At 46.0% G+C, this 16322-nt stretch overlaps 2 protein-coding genes across 10 annotated transcripts in view; both read left to right on the top strand.

Annotated features, from left to right (window-relative positions):
• FAM120A (family with sequence similarity 120A) overlaps window positions 1-5789 on the top strand; it is a 55967-nt gene extending 50178 nt beyond the window's left edge. For 3 of the 4 annotated variants that reach the window (XM_037383679.1, XM_037383677.1, XM_037383681.1), the window contains exons 17-18: window positions 1015-1111; window positions 3819-5789. In XM_037383679.1, the coding sequence (XP_037239576.1) occupies window positions 1015-1111; window positions 3819-4130 (409 nt within the window). In that variant the 3' untranslated portion in view covers window positions 4131-5789. The remainder of the gene's footprint in view (window positions 1-1014; window positions 1112-3818) is intronic. The other variant, XM_037383680.1, reaches the window with a different exon arrangement.
• Window positions 5790-8842: 3053 nt separating this feature from the next.
• Window positions 8843-16322, top strand: part of PHF2 (PHD finger protein 2) — a 97766-nt gene continuing 90286 nt past the window's right edge. For all 6 annotated transcript variants that reach the window (XM_037383672.1, XM_037383674.1, XM_037383671.1 and 3 more), the window contains exons 1-2: window positions 8843-8939; window positions 10031-10299. The gene's annotated coding sequence lies outside the window, so the exon portion shown is untranslated. The remainder of the gene's footprint in view (window positions 8940-10030; window positions 10300-16322) is intronic.

Genomic DNA, 16322 nt, shown 5'->3' with positions numbered 1-16322 from the left:
GCATAGGGGAATTGTCAAGTAGATGGAAAATGAGATACAGTTGAATTGCAGCTGTCTTTTGTTGCCAGAATGGCAAACTGGGTCGTTTCAGCCCACACAGCTTAGAAACTGGGCTGGATGCAGGCCTGGACCTGAGCAGCACCCGGCTGTTCTGTGCCAGCTTTAGGGGGGTCCATCTTCATGCCGGGATCTCCTGGTATCGGGCAGGATTTGGAGGAGAAGTAGAGCAATTGTGTATTTCTAGTACAGAAAAGAAAAATAATGTCTAGTTAAGAAGTAGTCCTTGACATAATGATAGGAAGTTGTTTCTGCAATCGATGGAATTAAAATAGTTTTAACTGACTGGAAGTTTGTTTTGATCTGATCTAATCTTTACTGAATCAAATCAAAAGCCACCACCTGATGTGTCCTGGTTGGAAGCCTCCATTTGAAAGCATCCCAACTTGATAAATTGCTACATGTCAGATACGGGTGAAGCCTCCTTTTTTCCTTCAGGATCTTAGATAATTTTGTATTCGCCCATCTAAACAAGCAATTTTGTATTTTGCCTTCCTTTCTTTTATCTGATTTCATCTGTCTAGCATGTTTATATAGGAAAGTGTTATTAAATGGGAGAAATGACCTTATAAGTGGTTCAAATTGCTTGCCTATTTTTTTAAGGTGAAGGTACTTTGAGCTTTGTTTTTAAAGCACTGTAAGGATAATTTGATGCTTTGATAATGTTTCTGCAAATACTTGAAAGTACTCATTATTGTTTCTCTAGAAGTAAAATATAGAAATAGTAATTTTATTGCAACAAAAACAAAACGTTCATTAGGTTCATACACTTGCAGGCAATAGAAGCCTGTAATTCTGAATTCGTTAGCCGTATTGCTTCTTTAAAGAAATGTAAATGTTATTCACTAAACAGTAAAGCTAGGGAAAACAAAATCATCCAGCAAAATAAAATGTAAAGTAGTTTTAAACAAAGTTAATATGTATTTTTTCTTTCTTCCTTTTCCTCAAAATTTACAGGCGTCCTAGAGGAGTTATTTCCACTCCAGTGATAAGAACTTTTGGAAGAGGCGGAAGGTACTATGGGAGAGGTTATAAAAGCCAGGGAGCAATTCAGGTAATAAAACCATGTGCCTGACTTCAGAACACTCTAGTTTACAGGCTAGTATGATACGGACTTCCAGACCAGCTAATATTGACAAGCACAACTTTGAAAGATGAGTTTTTCTTACAGTGATCTTGCCTACATGTTGAAGCTGTAAGCTGCAAAGCCAGTGATGGATGACAGGCTAGTGTTGCATCTCAATTATAAACAGACTTGGACAGACATGGAAGAATGTATGTTGATATGAAGGCTGTGCCTACACAGCTCTAACCAGCCGTAGGAGTAGAAGAAAATTTAGGAAAGTGGGAGAAATACAAAGCTGAGACAAATTAGCCATTTCTGTTCCCGCCTCCACTCTTTCCCAGTTTCTTTTCTGGGACCATAGTCCAACCTCACGAAGAAAAATTAGTAGCAGTAGAAGGATCTTTGCTGCTGGATGACTCCAAATGTAAGAACTTACTCTAGACTTTTAGGAAATAACAGACCAGTCTTTGCCTCTATGAGCACACAGTTTCATTTTTGATAACAGCGTATGAAGCGACTGTGGATCGTGGGTTTTGGCTTTTCCATGGATCCTTAAAATACAGCTGAAGCAAACTACTGTTTCATGTTAAATGCCAGTTGCTTCAGAGTTATGTTTTCTTCCCTTTTCCGTTGTTCTTGCTGCTATGCAGTTTTGAATGTTGATGCAAGTCCCAATGGTAAAGGATGGATGGGTAGTAAATAAGTGGAAAACTTGCACAATAAATATATTATATGGATGTGCAATTTGTCATGGAGACATTAGTATAGAAGAGCAGGGGGATGTTTGCAGATATCAGGCAGTAAGAGAAGGAATGTTCTCCAGTGAATAATGAAGCCAACTATTAACTTTAAGTAAAACTTGCTGTGTTCTAGGTGTAAAAATTAAAATATTTCTCCTCCTTGTTAAATTTCTGTGTACACACATTATATATGTCTACACATGTACCTATGTATTTGAAACTTTACATCTTTTACTTTAAATATATAGTACCTAATTTCCAAGTACCTTAACCGATGGAATAAAGGAAGCCCTGAAAAGGAGCTTCCAAATATTCTGGGCTTACTACAGGTTTACATATGTAAATGTAGCTCAGATAATCCCTGTAGGTGGATGGTAGGTAGTCTTGACAGACAGCAAGTTTGGTTAGTCACGTTTTATTAATGATATGTAGTTTGGATGGTAAATACTTGTGATCAGAAGAATCTGGGTCTAAAATTGTGCCTGTGATGGGGAGAAGATAAATGGCATTTTCTATTGACTGGTTCTGAGCTGACTGGATTTTACGGTCGTTGAGTCACTATAGAACGTGTTCCTTTAACAGGAAAAGAAAAAACGTGAATTGAAGTGCCATGTGGCAGGGAGAACTTGGGAAAGTTAATGCAGGAGTAGATTTTGATACCCTGTTAAGACTAAATGGCAACAGTGTACTTCCCTGTCTTACAAACCTGGGCAGTTAAGGAAAAAGTGCCTATGCAAGGCCAGGTTCAGACGTGTGTCTCCCTGTAAGATCCTCCCTGTACTGATACTCTTTATGAGGCGACACAAAGAAAGGTCAGAGAACCTTACTGAAATAAGCCATTTGTATGTATCAAACATAAAAGGCAGACCTGTTTTTTCCCAAGGTGTGACCTTGCACTCTTGGTCTGGAAAGAAACAAAACTATGTATTTCATCTAAAACTTAACGCTTTGTGAGGCCTGTGAAGAAGTACATTTAGACACATGGGATAAATACTCTTCATTCTCATGTGCCAGTCATATACCTATGCAATGTTACTGCAGAATTCTTTGTGATTTTCTGAATAACGAAGTTTGTGATCCTGATGCTAGAGAGTTCTTACTCACCTGGATAATCTTTCAGTAATTCAGAAAAGCGCTAGCCATGCTGTTTCTAGTAGGTAAAGGTTAAGATTATTACACTCTGAAACTGTTTGTTATTGTTTGAGGTGTATAAAGATGTCCATGTCTGAAGTCATTTCTTAGGACTTTTAACAGCGTGACAGAGAAGTATGTTGCTTCTCAGCAGCCCAACCTACTTATTTTGTTTTGTTGTTTAAAGCCTATTATACTTCTGGAACACTGAGGTTCATTGTTGCAGATACTTAAGAACTAAATATGTCCTAATGCTGCATAAATCTGTTTTTTATTGCTATATTCAGTCTTGTAAGATTGTACTACATGCTTTTCATATGAAGTCACTTTCCTAATTGCAGAAGCATATAGACTAGTATAGATAATATTGCATGGTACTTTTGCACTTCTTTAAAAATTGTCTGAAATAAGTTTTGGTTTGTATTTGAATAACATGTAATCATATAATTAAATTACAACATATATGAACCAAGAAGCAGAGTTAAGCTGTATATTGATTCTCAGTTTGGTGTTTCCAGACATTTCTGTAGCTCTTACATTGTGAAATAACTGAAGCATCAAAATTAGAAAAGGGCATTTTACCACAGGAGCATCGGAAGGCATGGCTAGAAGGCACTAAGAAATAATGAAAACTCTTTCTCATCTGTGCTGTGCTGTTTAGTTTTATTTTCTACGCCACTTCATATCTCAGCAGTACATAGTACTTGGTATCCACTTGTGATACTTTTGCACACTGCATGCTGCCTATTAATAGTGTCATTGTAACAGATTGTAAATATATAGCAGTGGTTCTTCAGTAATTTTCTTCTTTTTTTAAAAAATAGGGCAAACCTCCTTATGCTGCTTCAGCAGAAGAAGTAGCCAAAGAACTTAAGTCAAAATCAGAGGAATCTAAATCCTCACTTGTGTCTTCAGATGGATCCCTGGCTGAAAATGGAGTTGTGAATGAGGAAAAACCAGCTTCCCAGATGAATGGGAATACAGGAGACATCAGGGCTTCCAATCAGTCTGAAAGTGCCTTGAGTAATGACTCTAAAATGTGCAATACAAATCCTCACTTAAATGCACTAAATGCAGACAGTGTTTGCCATAAAGATGATACTCTTGAGGCCACTGTCTTAAAAAAAGAAGAGTAAACTTATTTTTTATAGAGGGTGAAGGATGTTGGGAAGGGTCAGGATTAGGAATATCTGGAAAGAAAGAGAGCCTACAGTTACGTACATTTTTTCCTTTCCGTAAGAGAAAAATGAGGACTTTGGAAATTCGGATCCCTCTTTGATGTCAGAGATTTAAACAACACATTTTTAGTTTTAACCAGTTGTAGTCAAAATGCTACAATAAAACAAAAAAGAAAGAGAATGAAGAGCATTTGACTCCCGCACTTAAAATGAAGTATACATAAAGTTTAAACTGGTTATGACAAAAGCTTGTAGTTTTGTTTTTTGAAATATAAAGAAAACAAATTTTGGCAGTCTTTAAGTATATATAGCTTAAAATATAATTTTTAGTACTTGGCACCATATGTATGCCATTATATTTGATTTTGCATTACTGTGTCACAATAAAGCTTTCTTTAAGGCTTTGATTTCATGATTATGGGGGGAAAAAGGCACAACCACAGTTTTTTCTTTCTTAAATTTCATCACCGTTGATGTGGTTCTTTTGTGTTAAAATGTGCAAACTATCGAAACTAAAAATTATAGAGTAATATTGCAGTTCTGCTGATTTTAAATATACATCATACATACTTTACAAGCAAGTTAAATGGAGATAAACTTGAAATCATAGAAGATGCAAATGACCTTTCAAAATAAACACAATGTGTTCTGAAACTTTTTGTGACTAATACCATGCATCCGTGATCAATGAACTATGTGGTTTTGAATCAGACGTAGACCATTAGTACTACTATTTGAGCTAAACTTCTGCATGGTTCATAATTTTTAAAGTGTGTAGTTAATATTATGCATGTTATTGTCCTCTTTCTTCCATTCTTACAAGTACTGTGCCCATTTGCAAAACAAAAAGCTAATAATCAGTAATAGTCCTATAAAAGATGTTAACTATGTTTAGTCATTGACTGATCTTGCTCTAACCTTAAAATTTTGTGATTATTGACCTCTGTTGCATTTATTCTAAAACTTAAAAAAAAAAAAATTATCTAGCCGTTTTGAATATCAACGTTACCCTGGTGTACTCATTGCTGTATGCATTATTGTTCTCTGTTGCTGTTTTATGCCTTCATATTAGCAAATATGAAATTCTGTGAAAAACAAAAAAAAAGCTTTGATCTTCAAAAAAAAAAAAAGTACCCCCCTTCTGTAGCAGGAGACAAATGGCTTGTTCTTGAGAACTTTCCCATCAAGAATTTAGTATAAGCAAATATACCTGTATCATTTTGATGTTTTTGTTAGTGTTTCCAAACTTAATGTACTTCAAAATCAGAATCATTTCTTTATATTCGTTTTCATATAATTCTCCTGATGCTCTTCATCACACATTAGTGATCAGAAATGAGGTGTAATTCCCCATTCCCTGCCCGCAAGAGCTAAGTAGGTATCTTAATGTAAGTTGAAGGGAGTTCTGCCCCAACTCATGGATTGTGCAAGAATGAACTACTGTTGGGTTTGATTGGTTGTAGATGGATTGTGGTGTGGTGTATTTGAAGGCTATTGAATGCAACTTACAGTGCTTAATAAAAATCTTTATTCTTTTAGTATAAAATACTGTATGCCTTTTTTGTCAAATATTTTTTTAATTAACATGTTGTAAATAAAAGTTTTCCTATGCCCAAATGAAGTGATTGAGTTAGCAGACTACATGATGTCCTCCCAAAAAACGGAGCAGGAAGACACAACGGTTACACGCTGCTGCTGTCGGGGGATGCCGCACTTGATCGGAGTGATGCTTTGTCCTCTTTTATTTTGTGCAGCTGCTTCACATGGCCACGCTTAAATGCAAGATGGTTAATAAGATGCAAGTAAGACAAATAACACACGCAGTTGTTTAAAGAAGAACAAGGCCAACCGCACGTGCTCGCAGGGTTTGAAATACAAGATGATCGACAATGCCTGTCTCTCGGCTCCTCATAGCTGAGAATACATGGTTGCATTATGCAGTTTTCTCTATATCGTGGATCGTACTCACATAACATGAGGAGTTATAAATTTGTACCTTGGTTTGTAGCAGGAGAGCTTTTTTGCCTGGGCATGCCCTCGTCTGCTGTTTCTCTCTGACTGTTCATCTGTTTACTCGAGTGCCTGACGCACGTTCAAAGCAGGCTTGCCCTGAGTGGTTTTGATCTTGTGTTGCGTCTCCGTTGCAGCTCTGCGCGCGGGGTGTCGATGCAGTGTGCAGCAGCACAGCTGTCTTTCATGCAAATGACAGCAGTCGGTCTTCCTCTCTCCTCCCAAAGTCAAACAAGCTGGAGAGGAGCTGGTGTCACAGCAGCTATCTGGGGGATCCCGCTGTCGAGCTCTGGTGGGATTGTCTCCCTTCCTGCCCTGCACTGATGCCGCATTATTTGCCCCATGCTAGAGCTTCTCTGTTCTGGAAATACCCAACCTCTTGTTCTGGTGAAGGTTCAAGGCACCAGTTGCCCTCTTTCCAGCAGGTTCACTTTTCTAGCATAATCTGGTCACTGGCGTGGGATAAACAATACCGACAAAAAGAAACATGCATGAGAGATGTGCTGCCTGCCGCGAGTGTACTGACTTCTTTCCTCAATGTAAGTGTGCCAGCAAGATTTTTGTGGGCAGCCAAAGTACAACTAAAACTGGGATGTGAAAGCACAGCAAATTGACTAGTTCATTGGCCCAAATGCAGGGTGCCACATTCATGTTTTCTGGAAATCATGGCGCAGAAGTTTGGCTTGCATGACACACGCGTACTTGACCCGGAGCATGTATTTTTTTGTGGCCTGTTGAAACCCCTGCCATTGCCCTGCAGAGGCTGAAGCCCGCCTCCCTGGGCAGGAGCTACGCCGGGGTGGGAGGGGGACAAGCCTTCAGCTGTTGGTAGATGCTAGCAGAAGTAGCGGTGGGGACATCTTACAGGTACCAGAGTTGCCTGGTTCCCTGCCTGGGAACATCGCTGTCAAACCCAGAAGCAACGTCAGGTGTATTTATTGCCCTCTGCAGTGGGTGCGTGCAGCACAGCGACAGGGTGGTGCAGCAGCGGGTGCTCGCCTGAGCGGGGACTGGTAGGCCGGGGGTGGTGTGAGTGCTACGCTGTGAATCTGCACCCTCGGCCCGGGCTGCCTGGCTTCCCTCCTATCCCAAGCAGCTTCCTGCAGGAAATCGGGTGCATTTTGAATGAATTAATTCCTCTTCCAAAGAGTTAAACTGACTGGAATCTGTGATCCTGCAGAATGACCAGGTATTGCCTGGGCTTACTCCTGAAGAGCCTTTCACACGTGACTTTATACATTCAGCAGGTATGTCCTGTAACGCGCTGTGTCACAGGGACCGTTGTAACGTGCTAATAAAATAGTTCACGTTTTTTAGTCACCGATTACCCGCATGCAGATCGCCGGCCTGCGCCGGCTGGAGCAATACCGCAGGCTGCTCTTCGCCAGCAGCGCAGCCCTGAGCACGGGGGATGCTGCTGACATGTATCACCAGGGGTCCCCTCTTCCTTGGGGGGGTGTGGGGGTGGGGGTAGGCTTGTCATGCATCGCCTGAAGGTTTCCTGTTCGTGACCCAGAAAAAGGTCTCAGGGGACCGAGCGTGGAGGATGACACCAGCTCCTTGCTGCAAAGTGGGTCTTTGCACCTAAGCGCACCCCTGCGGGTGCTGCATTATCCACCACCTGCTGGAATAGGTGCCCGAGGGGGGGGGGGCTTAATGGTATTTATAAAGACCCTCTAAAGGGGTCTTACGATAAATGAGCTTTTTTATTTCAAAAGTGAAGAGTGATACAAATAAAGATGATGGCTCTCGGACCTCTCAGAATAGAACAGAAAATTTTAGAATGGAGTAGATTTAGAATAGAATGGAAAATAGAATAGAAAATAGAATAGAACAGAAAATAGGATAGGGCAGGAGAGGAGAGGAGAGGATAAGGTATTTCAGTTGGAAGGGGCCTACATCGATCATCTAGTCCAAGTGCCTGGCCAATTCAGGGCTGACCAAAAGTTAAAGCAAATTATTCAGGGCATTGTCCAAATGCCTCTTGAACACGGACACGTTTGGGGCATCGAACGCTTCCCCAGGAAGCCTGTTCCAGGGTTTGACCACCCTCTCAGTAAGGAAATGCTTCCTATGTGACCAATACCTCATTATCCACCTCCAAGAGTTAAACTGGGAGAATCAGCCGTTTGGATGGGGACGTGTGGGCACCGTCCATCCCATGCCGATGGGGCTTAGCTGTCAGCCGAGGGCAGAGCCCTGCTCGCCGCTCCCTTGCAAGCACCTACAGCATCAACGCTCCCCCCTCCCCGGGCTGGCCTCGCTAATTGTTTTAACGGTTGTAAAGGGCTAATCATGATCCATGTGTGCCACAGTCAACCACTTACAGTGCATTTTTTACATCCAATCTTCAACGAGTCCTTAAATGCAGGCAGGTGGGTAATCACTGGCACTGGAGAGGATTTAGGGGCCAGGGGGTGTCTGGGAGGGGGAGCCCCTCATGGGCATCCCAGAGCGGTTTTCATTCTCGGCTCTGGCGCGTTAAGTGCAGCATTGTGTTACGGACAGAGGAAAAATGAGATGTAAGGCATCTGCTCGATGGTGAGTGTCCACACGGCCCCCTCCCACCGGGGATGGCGAGCAGCAGGGGCGAGGAAGCGCCGCGACCATTTTATTTCCTGTGCTTGCGGTTGTGCTATTTCAGGCGGTGGTTGCGTCGCTGGATGCTGCGTCATGGGCCGGGGGGGCGTAAGCCTGCCTGAGGGAGCAGCAGCTGCCGTGCTACCGTCCAGATCCTCGTTAGAAAGTCTTGAAGGGGTGAGTTTTTCAGGGTTGTGGAAAGCCCTGCGACCAGCGGAGTCCTGCAGTGGTTGACGGCGCTGGGGGCTGTCCCTGCACCCGTTGGTGAAAGGTTCTGGTGGCCCCTCGTGTGTGGGGTCCCTCATGCTGGTGTGCAGGATGGAGCCCCAGTGCCTGGTGGCGGTGGGGATGGGGAACAGGATAGCGCAGCCATCACTCTTGTGCTGTGAAGAAATGAAAAGTGAGACTGTGGGCATGTTTTTCAATGCAGGCAGTGCTTAAGAGTGCAATTATCCAGACCTGAGGCAGATTACAGCTCCCTCAGCGAAAGCCTCTATAATCCTTTTTATTGTGCTGAAAGCCCATAAAACAAGCTGCATCCGATGGTGTTTGGCCGCTGGGTCAGGGCGCACAGGTAAGGGACATCGCCAGCACCTGCAGCGCCGGCTCCCCGCAGAGCCCATCCCCACCGGGTACCACTCTCCCCTGGGAGCTGGCAGAGTTTTGCAGTGGGTTGGACTGGGATGGTTCCCAATGTCCCACTGGTGTCACCGGCCCCCGAGATGTCCAGCCCACCCGTGGGTGAATGGCTCAAGAGCAGCAGCTCTCCCGGAGTCAGCGTGCAGAGCTGGGGCTGCGCCAGCCGCAGGGGTGCACCCCCGTGGCCACCTGAACCCTCAGGGTGGGTTTTGTGGGGTTTAGTAGCTCCCATCTCTAACTGTGACTGCGACACAGTAATTAGAAGAGGTAGTTTGCATTGACCATTCACTAAAAGACTGTTGTTCAAAAGAAAATGTGTTGCTGCCTGATAACTTCAGCGAAGCCAGTGGCTGTATCCACGCAGAGTGAGGGTGCCATTCCTTCCTGCCCGTGGTTACAGCAGGTTTTGCTTTGCTCCCCTCAGTGTACTGCCCCGAGCCTGGGGGCGGTATTTGTGACCCCATTTTGCTCCTTATCTGATGAGTTAGGGGGGCTACACCCTCCATTCCTCTGGGGCGGGGTGAGTGCCTGTGGCTGCTCCTGCAGTTGCCTCCTCCAAACCCGGCGAGGCAGTGGGTCTCTGCCCTGACGCTCGGCTTCTGCCTGATCCTTGCTCATGCCTCGTCTAGACTTTGACCCGAACCACGAGCCCGTGCTCTGCTCAACCCGTCGTGCCCTGGCCCAGCGTGCCGCGGCCAGAGAGGACGCAGCGGCAGCATGTGGAGGATGCAGCGTGCGCCAGCACGGCCCAGCTGAGGGCAAACCCGTGGCCCCCGCTCGGCACAGAGCCCCCGTCCCGAGAGCTGCCCTGAGACACCTCCCCTCGGACCAGGCGGAGCAGAGCGAGATGCTCCTGAGCCCTTCCCCGGGGACTTCGCCTTCTGATGGCAAAGAGCAGGTAACAGCTAAATACTGATTCTTTTTAATACAGGAGTAAAGGATGCAAATGCCGTGAGGAGTTGAGGGGTTTTAGCAGGAAAAGCTGTATTTCGGAAAGTACTGCGGGATGGTGATCTGTTCTTGGTTTGGCATCCAGGTGTGGGGGCTTGCTGGTGTATTCTGTGAGGTGAACGACTGAAGGTGTGCCCTGGTTTCCAGTTGAAATCACAACTATTCACACAGGGCTGTGTGGGCTAATAAAAATTACATTTAAAAAACCACGAGTGAAGGATGAAAGCAAAAATGCTAAGTAGAAGTTGGGCAAGGTGCTACACAAAAGCAGGGATGTCATAAAGGACTGACAACATTCAGCTTAGTGGTTCTGTGTCTTACAAATGTTACAGTATTTGTAATAAAATGTAGCACTTGGTGACCTGCTATCAGATGTATTAAACATCTGCTGAGTGCAGCTGGTGAGCACGAAGGGTGAAGGATGCAGGCAAAGAGCTGAACAGGGGAAAAGGGAGAGGGAGAGGAACGAGGACCTGCACAACTGTGTTGCAAGGATGGGATGGGGTGGGATGGGATGGGATGGGATGGGATGGGATGGATGGGATGGGATGGGAGCAGAGGACCAGCCAGCAGAATGCTGAGTGGCTGTTGGATGGTGGTCTTGGAACCAGGTGGGTCCTGCAGGTGCTGGCCCAGAGGTACAGCACCCAGGGGTGCCTGGAGCCTCCCAGAGGAGATGAGAGCAGGGGCAGAAACACAGACCAGGCTGGGCGAGCTCACTCGCTGCTGCTGGGCTGGAGGTATGCAGATCGCACTCGGTTCTCACCTGCCTTTTCAGGCTGTGCGTTAAGTATGTGTCTCGGGGTGAAGCCTCAGCCGGGCTACCGTCAGCAGCAGGTGTTGCTGTTTGCTCCAGGCCAGGCAGCACCTTCCCTGCAAAGCTCCAAGGAGCATGTCCCCCAGCGTCATTACTAGTAAAACTCGTCAGCGCAAATGTCCTTTTGCTTTGTGTCTGTCAGTCATGTGTGTTTAACGATTCTGCTTTATTTATACTCTGTCTTCTAACAGGCTTTCAGCAAATTGAAAAAGTTATAAATGCTTTGAAACTCTCTTTTACTTGGTAAACTTCTCACTTGTTTGGCTTTGTGAAAAATGAGCTTCGTGATCCCTAATAAAGCACTGGGGAGAGGCGAAATAAATGTGAATTAGACTGATGACAGCAACGGGCTCATGCGCACCTTCCTCTAAAAAATTTCAGACTAGAAAATGCTTACAGTCTTGCTTGGACTGTGCTGTGTAAGAGACAGAGACAGAAGGCATCTCCCAGCACGGCAGCGTGCTCTGGGTGAAAAATAACAAAAATTGAGTCCGACTGCCAAGTTATGAAATTTCGTTTACAAATGGTTTAAATGTTTATAAAAAACATTTTGCATGAGGCTCCACAGTGGCCACATAACTTGAGTAACTGTGGCCAAAATCCTTTTTTAAATAGCATTTTTTGAAAGCTGTTGCCCGGATTGGCAGCCTGCATGGGCTGGGGGGAGCCACGACAGCTGAGCCAGCGACGCTGCTCTGGTGCCCAGAGCTGCAGCGTGAGCCTGGAGGAGCCTGGTATTCCCCACCCCTCGCTCCCAGAATATGCTTTTTTTCCCACAAAATGTGGCAACCAAGTACTGATTCCCAGAGACTGCAGCTGAATCTCTTCTAATAGTTCTTCTACTTGCTGCATCTCAGCCGTTGTGCCTGTTGGTGGACCCCGGTCTTATGATGGCAGTGATGAGCAGGCTGGCTGACCTCGCTCCAAGAGCCAACTGTAAGGGAAAAGATTATTAAAAGACATTTTAATAAATGCTAACATCTTTTTCCCCTTCTTTCCACCTTTTTATCGGCAGGCGCTGCCTGGGGACTTTGCTCTGGTTTTAACTTTGCATCGGTGCTGGGTGTTCATACCGTTGCTGCTGGGGGCTCGGCAGCCCCGTGCAGCGGATGCAGAGTGGGGGGCATCGCCACCGCTCCCCCCCGCAGAGCCCTGGCGGGGGAGGCCTCGAGGGTCCCGCTGCCACCCCCATGCAGGCGGCAGCTCTTGCTGCTCCAGCAGCTCCTGCTGCCCCCCAGAATGCCGCAGCCCCTCTCGCTGCCTGCTAGCTGGGTCACGCTGGTGGCGGAGGTTATTACGGTTTGCCGGGGGGTTATTGTATCCACTAATCGGGATTTACAGCTGCTGCGCACTGCCTAAATTGGCTGTTGCTATAGAAAACGGGAGAGTTTAACCAGGGTTTCAGAAAGAGGCAATAACAGGAGATGGCATGAGAGGGATGTGCAGGAATATTGTGACTGTGGGGGGTTATTCTTTTAATGTAAATGCATGTGAATACCGCTGCTTCAGATGTTACATTTGCTCGCTGAGCCTGAAGAGGGCTGCCGAGCCTAACCCGCTTCTCGCCATGGCGAGGAGCTGATGGCGATGGGCAGCGTTCCTGGCAGAGGAGTCAGGAAAGTGGAACATGTACACATCTTCCTTTTTTTTTTTTTTTTTTTTTTAACCCCACAAGCTCTATCCAAACACTTCTTAAACACCGGGGATCTTCTAGTGTGTATGAAACTCAGACAATTGAGCAAAAAATGAGAATAGTATAATGCCCGTGCTGTGAAACGGAACAACTCTGGGAGCCCCCACGCAGGCTCCAGCCCAGGGGCACCTTGCACGAAGCAGAGGTGATGTGACAACGTCCCTTAGCGAAAGGCTCCGAGTGCTGCACCCATGGGTGCCCCACAGGTGCTGGTTTCTGTGATTACAAATGATTCTCAGGGCAGAGGGGTCCCCCCCAACCCCGGTGCCACTCGAGGCACGTCACAAGTGTGGGTGCAGGGTAAGGAGGGAGGGGTGGGCCCCACCAGCGGGCCTGGGGGTGTCTGCAAAGCTCCCTCCGTGCCCCCCAGTGCAGTGATGGTCCCACAGGGAGGATCCCAAAAATAACAGTGCTCCCATCAAACCGCTCCGCGCTCCCTAACTGCAGGGTGCCATGTAGACTGGGGTCGGTCCCAGCCCAGCTGTGGGGCACCCTGGGGCGAGCTGCCCCACCGACCCCAAAGCTGTGGGTGGCCGTGGCCTTGCCAGGGGCTGAGCCGAGCTGCCGGCTCCCCAGTGTGCCCCATCTCCCCGACCTGTGCCAGCCCATGTCTTCTGCTCCCCGCTGCTTGCTTCACCACCACGCACACCTCCTGCCGTCCCACTGCCGTCTGGGGGTTGCTCTTCCAGGTGGGGCTCCGCTGCCCTTCGACTCGCTGGGTGCGGCTGGAACCACAGGGAGGTTTTGCTTTTTTTTTCCCTGGCCCCCAGCACAGAGGGCATGGGGCACTCCCCAGGGCTGTTTATTTTATTTTATTTTGGTTTAGTTTAGTTTAGTTTAGTTGTTATTCTGCTGAAGGTTACATTCAATGAAGAACTGCACACGTAACATGAACGGTGAGTGAAAAGATGTAGCCGGCATGACACCTCCTGCCACGTAGGCTTTGAACTTCAGGACCACATTCAGTGCAGCCGTTTCTGCTGCTGAAATAAGCGTTTGCTTCTGTCACTGCACTTGGTAAAATACGACAGCCATGTCACTGTTACACCCTGCTGTAAAGTACAGATGAAAAACACTTTTTTTTTTTTTTTTTTTGATTTACAGAAGAAAAATACTTCTGTACCCAATGTTCATTACATTGTAGGAGGCTTCGGTTGCCAGGTCTGGGCAATACCGTGCCCAGCCCCTGCGTGAGGCGGCAGAGCAGGCTGGCTTTGCTCAGCCAGGGCTGCTTGCAGAAAGCACCTCCAGACCCAAGAGGCTGCAGGACATGGTCTGGGGGATGCTGCGAGGCCTCTTAAGGCTTTTTCGTGCAGGACTGTTTAGTTGCCCACTCAGCTGTGGAACAAATAATGCATCGCGTGTTTTCAATACTAAATGCAACATTAATGTTGTAGGCTGGCGCGCGCCTGTGCTCTTCCATCAATTGTGTGCTCAGGTGCAGTGACCTGGGAGCAAGGTGCCTCTCTGGGCTCGTCCGCACACCGCAGGGAAGGGTTTTTCCACTGCCATAACACAAAGAAGTGCAGAAGTGTTGTTCTTGGTCCTCTTTTTTCCCCAAAATAAATACAGAAACCTAATGACAAAGACATACCATGAACCAAGCATGAGCCCACCAGCTGAAAGGAGGGCTCCTGGCCTGCTTGCTTACCTGGCGCAGTTACCCTGCCTGGTACCCACCAAGCAGAGCAGGTGCCCAAATGGACTTAGTGACATTGCTTTGCTGAGGGCAGGCTCCCACCCTGTGCTCCTGCCTCTTCCCTGGCCTCCTCTCCACGCATGCCCCTGAGGCTGTGGCACGGCAGTACGGGGGGCTGCTGTGAATCTTCTGAGTTATTAAAATTGTTTTCCTTGAAATAGTATAATAACAATAATAATAATATTAATATTAATAATAATAACAATAACAATAATAATATCTGAAAAAATAAAATCTTGTAAGAGAAACTGATACATTTTTACTGACACCTGGTAAGATGGTCAAAGATTTTTGTCTATTGCCCCATACAGATTCTGGTGACTGACAATAAACACAAAATTTTAATGTCAGTATGACACTTTCACCCAAAGAAGTAGCTTCTCCACGTTGAGATGGTGTGTGACATTAGATTGCGTACCAAAATATCCGGCAAGAGAGAAGTGTCCGAGTGGAATGGTGCATGGATGGATGGATAAATGTAAACTGCATTAAGAGTTATGAATACAAAATAAAATCTTTAACTAGGTCTTTAAACTAATCTGCTACGTGAAAGACCTTTGTAAACCAGTCTGCTTTGATGACTTTAACCATTTTAAATTAAAAATGCTGTTTACATCCCCAAATGTCTTGCTTCAAACTGCACATCTCATTATTCCTCCTGGTTTGGGGGTTGGGTTTATTTGGGTATTTTGTTACAACATTTGAACCATGGCTTCTGTGTATGTACTGCAGAATTCCCAGTAGAACAGCCATGGGCTGATGGGTGCTCACTTGTCTGTGCCAACCGAAATGGGAGTGAAACAGGGCCAAAATAAGACAGTATGGTGTGGTGTGAGATCGAACCAACTGCAGCAATAGGGAAATCTGGCGACGGAGGGGGAAACTGGAAGAGATGGGCGCTGTAATCAGCTGAGCCCCCCCTTGCTGCAGCTCAGTGATGCTTGTTGTTTCAAGGCCGGTTTCACAGACAGCTTCTTTGCAAACATTTATTTAAGGAGTAGATATGGTCAAGGGGAAAAAAGATAACTTGGTTTACATCTCTGCAGTAGCATAGAGATAACTATGGGCACAATGTGTCTAAAGCTACAGAGCATCATTAAAATAGAAAGACCTTGTATATACCACTGCAGAAGAAATCCATAGAAAGAACACTGTGAAATGGTAAGAAACGCCAGGAAGCTCACAAAATGATAGCAATCTTTCCCTCTGTGCTGACAACCACACTTGAGCACTTTTCGAGCACCACAGCAGCCGTGGGACCTGAGGGCTCAGTACTGTGAGCTCTCACTGCTCAAAGTGAAGGAGGAGGTGGAGGCTCTGCCGAAGCACCCACTTCAGGATGTCACCATCAATGAGACTTCTGCTCCCGGATCATTTAAAAATTGCTGAAAAATCCCATCCCCTCCCATGAGCTCCAAGCTAGCACCAGATCTCTCTGTGTGATGTAGCCCCTGGACTCCTAGCTCCGTGCCAGCTGGTGTGACCATTCAACTGCTTACTGCCCACAGGTCCGCTGGTGCCATGCAGATATTTTCTGGGTATGTGGGCCGATGCTGCTGATTTTTTTTTCCTCAATTCTTTTAAAAGTATAAACTCACTTCAAAACTTCAGAAAAATTAACTCAGTGATCAAATTCTGTTTTGCTGAGGCATCTCAACATAGCTCCACCACTCACTCCTCCCTGCCAGATTGAGCCAAGCACCCTCCTTGCATGGCTTCTAGATCGAAATACTCACGGAGAAGTCAGGACAATGAGACAGC

This window comes from Falco rusticolus, chromosome 4 (genome assembly GCF_015220075.1).
Source record: "Falco rusticolus isolate bFalRus1 chromosome 4, bFalRus1.pri, whole genome shotgun sequence".
Taxonomy (NCBI): Eukaryota; Metazoa; Chordata; class Aves; order Falconiformes; family Falconidae; genus Falco; species Falco rusticolus.
This window is presented reverse-complemented; position numbering and strand designations above follow the sequence as displayed.